The sequence below is a fragment of the Tympanuchus pallidicinctus genome, unplaced genomic scaffold (assembly GCF_026119805.1).
Source record: "Tympanuchus pallidicinctus isolate F22 unplaced genomic scaffold, pur_lepc_1.0 scaffold15, whole genome shotgun sequence".
Lineage (NCBI taxonomy): Eukaryota > Metazoa > Chordata > Aves > Galliformes > Phasianidae > Tympanuchus > Tympanuchus pallidicinctus.
In genome coordinates this window covers 8,501,800-8,510,000 of record NW_026294669.1, presented here as the reverse complement: position 1 = coordinate 8,510,000, position 8,201 = coordinate 8,501,800, and the positions used below count along the sequence as shown (strand labels likewise).

At 59.0% G+C, this 8,201-nt stretch overlaps 1 protein-coding gene across 1 annotated transcript; it reads left to right on the top strand.

Moving 5' to 3' along the window:
* The first annotated feature begins 2,617 nt into the window (after positions 1 to 2,617).
* Positions 2,618 to 5,244, top strand: EN1 (engrailed homeobox 1). Its single transcript, XM_052675822.1, has 2 exons — positions 2,618 to 3,379; positions 4,426 to 5,244. The coding sequence occupies exons 1-2, from the start codon at positions 2,695 to 2,697 to the stop codon at positions 4,740 to 4,742; spliced, it is 1,002 nt and encodes a 333-aa protein (XP_052531782.1). The 5' UTR covers positions 2,618 to 2,694; the 3' UTR covers positions 4,743 to 5,244.
* Positions 5,245 to 8,201: the final 2,957 nt, after the last annotated feature.

Here is an 8,201-nt window from a genome sequence, read left to right as displayed (position 1 = left end):
AAGGCGTCTCTTGCAGGAGAGATAAGGCGGCGAGCCCCCATTTACGGCTCTGAAAGGGACCGCGGCTCACAAAGGCTACGTGGCTAAATGGGATATTGATAGTGTCCTAATTAGAATTTAATTAAGTACCCACGCTCGCTTTTGGGATAAAGATTTCAATTTTGCTAACTTAAATATAAATAAACCCAATTTCGGGCGAGTAAATGATACAATGTTGTGGATGCGAGCGGGAGGGGGGGGGGGAGGGGGAGCGGGGGTCGCGTTCATTGCAGTGCGGACGTTGAGCGCTGCGGCGTTTTGGGGAGGTGGTGTTGGGGGGGGACGAGTCGGGAGGTTCCGCGGTACGGAAAGAGCCGAACGCGCCTCGGGGGGAGCGGAGCGCGGGGGGGGGGGGCCTTCGGTCCCGTGTGCCACCCCCCGGTGTTCGTCCCCACGTCCATACATACCTATGGCACATCCGCATCCCACACATAGGACGTACGGGAGATGGCACGTGATGCGGCCTCCCCTCCTCTCGTCATTGTTTTCTTTTGGGGGAAAATGGGCTCTTTTCGGGGCCGCCCCTTCCCGCAGGTGCCCGCAGGAGCCCCGCACGGAGTTGTGGCCGCGGGGCGCTTGAAGCCGCTCGGAGCCCCCTCGGGGTCGTCGGGTGCCAGCGGAGAGAGGGCAGCAGCTGCGGCCCCGGGAGGCCGAGAGACACCAAATCCGGCCTTAGGGTTATGCATTATTCTTATTCTTTTCCATACACGTTAATGTTTAGGAACACAAAACACTGATAAACCATGCACCGGTCTCTCCATCCTTCCAAATCCCTAATTTCTCTCCCGCAGCCCCGAGGTGTTCGCTCTGAGCTGAGAGCAGAGCACCGCGGGGTGGAGGGCCGCTCTCGGAGCCCGAACCCACAGACCAACCTCAGGCAGGCGGCTTTTCATCCCCCAAAATAGTACCGATGCCGCTCAGTGTGGAGCGAGGCAGCGCGGCAGCTGCAGGTTCGCCCTTTCATTTCCCATTATTTAGCCCTATATATTTTTAAAAACATGATTACTATTGTTTTCTAAAGGAATGAAAAACGAAAAGTTTCAACTAGAGGCCCTCTCCGTCTCTCCTTCCCCCGACATGGAAACACAAAATCAAAATTGAAAGAGGGTGAGTTGAGAGCCTGCGGGGTTTACATGTATTTGGGAAAGTTGCAGGCTTTACTATTTGGGGAAAGGTTTACGATTTGGGGGCGCCCCAGATCATGGGCTCCCAGGGCCGGGGAGCGGGGAGGGCGCTGCAGGCGGTGGGGGCGCTAAAACGGGGGGCGCTATAATGGGATGCTATGAGGGTGGAGACGCGAGGGGGGCGCTCCAATAGAGGCGGACTAAGGGGGCGCTATAATGGGCCTCTATAAGGGGCGCTATAATGGGGGCACTCTAAGGGGGCTCTATAATGTGTCTCTATAATGGAAGCACCCTGAAGGGGCTCTATAATCGAGGTACTATAATGGAGTTCTATAATGAGGGCACTGTAAAGGGGCTCTATAATGGGTGCACTCTGAGGGGGCTCTATAATAGGGGTGCTGTAAAGAAGATGCTCGAAGGAGGTTCTATACTAGGGGCTCTACAGTGGCGCTTTATAGCGCGGGCATTCTAAGGCAGCTCTATAATGGATGGGGGGCTCCCACGGGCGTGCCCCCACCCCGTCGAGCCGCCACCACCGCCCCGGCCCGGCCCCACGCGGTATTTATCGCGGCGCCCCGTCGGGTTTGGCCATTGGGCGAAGAGCGGGGTGTCAGCGGCGGCGGCGGCGAACCATTGGCCGCCCCCACGTGCGGGGCCGCCTCACGTGCTTCCGGTGCGAGCGAAAAAAAAGTGTGGCCGAGGGATTTTTTTAGGGAGAGTTTGTTGCAAAGATCGGAGCTGTCAGAGATTGGCTTTTTTTTTTTTTTTTTTCCTCCCCCCCAAATTTTTTTTTGCGGGGGACCAAAAAAAAAAAAAAAATACAAAACCAAATAATAATAATAAGGGAGGGGGGGTGGGTGGGAAGGAATTATTAAAAAAAGAATAAGAAAAGGAAAACAAGAGAAAAGGTGAAGGGAAAGCAGAGCCGCGCACGCCGCCGGGGAAGGGCTGCGGGGCCGTGGGCAGAGCGTGGCGGCAGCGCGGGGCCATGCGCGGCTGCTAAGGGGTTCCGCGGGGGGCGGGCGCGGGGGGGGCCGCGGTGCGGCTGCACGCGGGTTTGGGTTTTTTTTTTTCCCTTTTTTTTTCCCCTTTTTTTTTTTTTTTTTTGCTGTTGGAAATATATAAGGGGAGAGAAGCCCTCGAGTGTCTCCCGGTTTTGGATCCATCCGTGCGAGGGGGAGAGAGAGAAAAAAAAAAAAAGCTCAGCTCCGCTCCGGCCCAACAAGTGGATTTGGTGCTTTTTTTTTTTTTTTTTTTTTTTTTTTTTTTTTTTTTTTTGGACTCGTTTTTTCTTTTTTTTTTCCTTTTTTTTTCTTTCTTTCTTTTTTTTTTTTTTTTTTTTTTTGAAAATTTTTAACCCGCCACCCACCGCCAAAGCGGAGTGGGCGTAAAGTGGCTGTGTGTGGGGGCTGGGGGGGGGGCAAAAGGAGAAAAAAGAGGAAAAAAAAAAAAAAAGCAGCAAGCGAACAGCGAGCAGCGAACGGCGAAGCGGCGATCTCCTCTCCGTCTCTCTCCGTGGCGGGGGCTGAGCATGGAAGAGCCGCCGGAGGGGCACGGCCACCACCGGGACGCGGCGCCGCCGGGGCCGGCGAACGGCGGAGGCGGCGGTGGAGGCGGCAGCGACGGCGACAGCGCTCCGGTGTCCCCCAGCCCCGCGCCCGCCTCCCCCGCCGCGCCCTGCCCCCTGCCCCTGCCCCGCCGCCGCCCCCCGCCGCCGCCGCCGCCCCGCACCACTAACTTCTTCATCGACAACATCCTCCGGCCGGACTTCGGCTGCAAGAAGGAGCTGCCCGCCGCCACCGGTGCTGCGACGGGAGGAGGAGGAGGAGGAGGAGGCGGCCGGGAACAGCGGGACGGAGCGCAGAGCGCAGGTAGAGAGAACGTCAACCCGCTGCTGGCCCGGCCGCCCCACGCGCCCTCCTCCGCGCTCCTCTGCCCGGACTCGAACTGCGCTCCCGACGGCTCCGCGCCCGCCGGCACCGCCGCCAAAGCGAATCCCGGAACGGCCGCGGGAGCTGCGGGGTCTGCGGGGGCGGCCAAGGCACAGGGAGACGGCGGCGAGACTCCGGCAGCCAAGTACGGGGAGCACGGCAGCCCCGCCATCCTCCTCATGGGCTCTAATAATGGAGGAGCCGTGCTCAAGCCCGACTCGCAGCAGCCGCTGGTATGGCCCGCCTGGGTGTACTGTACGCGATACTCCGACCGGCCTTCCTCGGGTAAGGATAGCGCGGATCCCCCCAGCTCTCTCCGTGCCCCTCTTCCCTCTGCCTCCCTCCTGTGGCTCTCAGCCCGGCGCGGGGAGGGTCCCGGTCCCCATCCTCCTCCGAGAGCCCCGTTCGGATCTGCTCGGCGCCGGGGCCGTGCGGAGAGCCGGGTGCCCCGGGAGTCCGTTCCTTTTCCCCAGGCAAAGAGCCGTTTTTCGTGGGGATCGCTCCAGCCCCGTGTAGTTGGGCCGCTGAGGGCTGTTTTATGGGGAGGAGAAGGAAGAAGGGCTGCAAACGGCTGCTGGAGGGGCCGAGCCAGGAGGGTCCCCCTGGAGCCGGGCCCGCAGCACTTCGTTTTGCCACCGTCAGTGGCAAATTAATTGCAGTATTTTTTTAATTTTTATTTTTTATTTTTAAGATGAGGGCTAGGAGATGACCCCCAGTAACACCCCGGTTTCTCCTCCCTCCACCCCCCCCTTCCCAATCCCCAGCGCGGTGCAGTAGGGCCGGGGCCGCTCCGCCGCCGTTATTGACACTTCCATCGCCTTCAAACTCGGGAAAAGCCGCTTTGATTGACTGCGGTGATGGATTGAGCGATCGAGCTGTCAGGGCCCGCGGCTCCCGGCTCTTAGGGACCGTGCACTCGAGCTTTCCTTCCCTTCTTTTCTTCCTTCCTTCCTTCCTTCCTTCCCTTTCCTCCGGGCCCGGGGAGGTATCCGCACGCCGTGCCCCGATCCCCGCCGCTCGGCTCGGCGCGGCCGCGCTCTTTGTGTAACCCGCAGCCGTCCGCGGGGCCTCTCCCAGCGCCCGGCCCGGGCGCTCCGAGCGCTGCGCGGTGCTGGGCTCAGACCGCTCCCGCTGCGGGGAAGGGAACGGCCGCGCCGGGAGCGCAGCTCCGGCCTACATCGAGGCCTCGGCGGCAGTGGGCGAGGGAGTTCCGCGGCCTCGGTCCTCCGGGGCCCGCTCTCCCCGGGTTGGGTCGCCCCCGTCGGGCCACGTTCCGTCGGGGCGGGCGGCGGCGGGGCCCAGCGCAGCGGTGTGTGTTGCCCTGCCCGCAGGACCCCGCACCAGGAAGCTGAAGAAGAAGAAGACGGAGAAGGAGGACAAACGGCCGCGCACCGCCTTCACGGCCGAGCAGCTGCAGCGGCTGAAGGCGGAGTTCCAGGCGAACCGCTACATCACGGAGCAGCGGCGGCAGAGCCTGGCCCAGGAGCTGAGCCTCAACGAGTCCCAGATCAAGATCTGGTTCCAGAACAAGCGGGCCAAGATCAAGAAAGCGACGGGCATCAAAAACGGGCTGGCGCTGCACCTCATGGCCCAGGGACTGTACAACCATTCCACCACCACGGTGCAGGACAAAGAGGAGAGCGAGTGACGGCCCCGCGCCGACAGGTGCCAGGAACACAGAGCTATTGTCTATCCATAGTATAAGGACTGCGAACGAGAAAAAAAGAAATATGAACGCTTACAAAAAAAAAAAAAAAAAAAAAATCTCTATATAGCCAAACATATGACCTTGTATATATTTAATTTCAGGTAAGAAATATGTGTAGCGATCTCTATTTGCTGGACGGTTTCTCTCTCCCCTTCTCTCTCCCTCTCTCTTTTGTTCGTTTGTTGCTTTCCTTTCCTCCCCACGTCCGTCGCTCTTCGTTTTTGGTGTCCGCCTCCGCTCTTCCGTTCGATCCATATTTGTGTGTGTGTGTGAATTTCTGTCTCTCTCTCTCCCTCTCTTATTTTTATTTTTTTTTTCCCGAGGAAAAAAAAAAAAATAAATCTGATCCACAGACTGCGAGGCTGAACGGCCGCTCCAAGCCAAAGATTTTATTATGTTCAGAAATCTGTAGTCTGAAATAAAGTGTAGGCTGTGCTCAGCACGCGGCTGCCGCGGCTCCTTCTTTCAGTGCGTGTGTGTGTGGCACAAACACATCTGTGCACGCACAGCGCTGCTGAGTTTTGGTTTTTGGTGGATCAGTGCAGTGAATTTTTAAAGCGATTCTCTTCTGTTTTAAAGCACTCCGACCTTTAATATTTTTCTTTCTTTTTTCTTTCTTTCTTTTAAATTTATTTTCCTATCATTTTATTTTTTTATTCTGTTCGGGCATTATCCTCCCTTTTTCCTTTTTTTAACGAGGAACGAAGCTCTGTACGCAGAGCGGCACTCTCTCAGTCGGACGCTCGGAGCCAACGCGGCGTTGCCCCGCAGCTGCCCTGCTCCACACATGGCGGCTGCGGGAGGATCCGTGCCGCGGCCCGCTGCCTTTGCTCAGCCGCTGGGGATGCGCGGAGCCCATCACGCCTCGCTTCGGCTTCTCACCGCTTTTGAGGGCTTCCGAGGGCCGGGCTGTGCCGATCTGACGGGACACGAGACGGGGCTGCTGCTGCTTGCAGCTTCTCTTAAACCCCCTTCTCGAGGCCCTCAACCGACGGACAGGAAGAGAGAAACGGGGAGAGCCGAGAGCGGAGCCCTTCTCCCGTGTGCACGGCTCCCCGCGGCCCCGCCGAGGCCGTGCCTGGGCCGAGTGGGGCTGTGGGGTGAGCTCAGAACGGGCTTACAGTGGGCCGGGTGTGGGCTCGGGGTGAGCTTAAGGGTGGGCGAGCTGTAGGCGCCCAGCACCTACAGGCGAGCGTGCGGCCCCCTCGGCCTCACCCCGTCGGAGGTTTTAGGGGTTTTCCCACAAGTCGAGGGGAAGGGACAGAGAGAAACGGCCTCTGGGATTTTTGTTTGATTTTTTTTTTTTTTTTTTTTTTTAGCTATTTAAAAAAAAAAAAAAAAGTTGTTATTATTATTATTATTTTCTTTCAAAACTATCTCTACTCAGCGCCGCCGTCCCACAGCGTGCTGTCACCGAGCTCGGCTGGAGGCTGCACTGCCTGGACAGACCTCCCTCCACCCTACCCCATTGCACCCCACCTCCTGGATCCCACCCCGTAATATCCCACCCCGCCGAGGTCCCCGCTCCTCTCCGCAGGCCCAGGGGAAGGTTTGGAGGGTTTGTAGAAATGTTGCACAGCGCCATCTAAAGTTCTTCACTCTTTTCTCCCTTTCCATTTTCTCGATGAAACTGAAGCATAAACTTAATTTTTCTGCACAGAGCAAAGGGAAGAGCCCTCCCCAGAGGGACCGGGTTGGGGGCACTTCCAGAACCGGGTGATCCTGCTCCCCACTCGCTGCCATCAGAGACAGAGGGGATGCAGAGAAATCGCCTTCCCCCATCCCAGCCCCGATTTAAATTCAGATCTTTGCCTTCGTCCTCCTTCCCGCACTTCCCTGGAGCTGCAGAGACCAAAACGTCAGCTTCTCCTTAAAAACAGGGCGCCGGCCCTCCCAATGGATCTCTACCAGCTGCGGCCGTCGGATATTTCTGTGCGGTCGCAGAGCAGACGGGGAACCCGCACAGCGTGATTTCCCCGCCCAGAAAGAGAATGACATTTAGGTGACATTAAGGTGACACTAAGGTGACATTAAGGCTAGGGGTTCCCAGCATCCCCCTGCTCCCCACCCCGCCTACCTGCTGCCTCCTGGGCACGGGATCGGCGTTTGACCAAGCTCGGCAGAGCCGGACCAGGCAAGGAGAAGGACGGTGGGAGGAATATAGAGCAGATTAAGGGGAGCCTAAAGAGGATTATTTAAGCAAATCAGGCTTGCTAGGGTAATTATGCATTTAGGATTTCTCTGCGAGCGTTAGCAGAGCAAAAGCAGACAAGGGAATCAGGTCTGGCCTCGTTGGGGACTGATGTACCCCGGGTGAGGCAGAGCCACATGCGCCATCCCCAGCCCCATGAAAGGCAGCGGAGTGGTGAGCGAGGCCGCCCCGTCCTCAGCGTCGGATGAGTCCGGCTGTGGCACGGAGCTGCGGTCAGAGAGCACCGCCCGCATAGGGGCTGGACGGGGCGGACAGAGCAACGTGCGAGCAGAAAAGCCCCGGAGGAAAACACATCGGAAATGATGGTCAGCTCCCCTCCACCACCCGCTCCCCGGAGGTAGCAGTAGGAGTCGTCCCCCTCCCTCCGCCACTCCCTGCCCGCGTCAGGCCCCACAGCAGCCCCGTTTCTCTCCGCTTCCAGGGCCTCCCGCCTGCCCCCGTCCCGCCGTCGGGGCGGCCCCGCGCCCGGCTGATTTGCATATGCAAATGAGGCACGGGGGAGGGAGGCCACGTGCGGTTCCCCCCGTCGGTCCCCTCGGGCCGGATCGCAGATCCCTCTGCCTCCTGTCACGGAGCTTGTTCCTTTGTGCCGCCTTTCGAGGAATCAAAGCAGACACGGTTGTGACACGTAGCCCGGCGGGTCAGAGGTCAGCTTTCACAATCCCAATTACAATGATTTCTAATGATGTTTATCTTGAGGGCTCCGACGGCCGCGAGCTTTACAAGAGGGCTCCTTTCCCCTCCCCGCTGCTCTCAGGGCTGTGGGAGCTGCGCTGCCCGGCTCCGCGTTCCCCCCGTCGAAGGGCGCAGCGGCTGCGGGGCGGCTCGGAAGGGTTCCCCCGCGCGTCCCGGGACGATGAGAGCGGAGCTCCCGGTGTTGTACAGTGAACGTTAACACGCGCTGCACCTCTCCCTCCCCGTCGAGTCAGGTCCGAAGCGGCGCTAACCGTGCCCGAGCGGAGGTAGGAGCTCTGCTCGCCGAGCCGGCGCTCACGTTTGGTTGTCCGGAGCAGCTATAAGGTGGGGGTGGTGGGGCTGCAGGGACTCCCCGGGGCCGTGAGGTCTCGAATTGGGCGGTGGGGGGCAGAGGCGGCTCCCGCCGGGGCTGCGGCGTCTCGGGGGTGAGAGCGGTTCGATCCCGTTTCATTCCGTCTTACAACAACTAAACTGTGGGCGGACAGAAACGC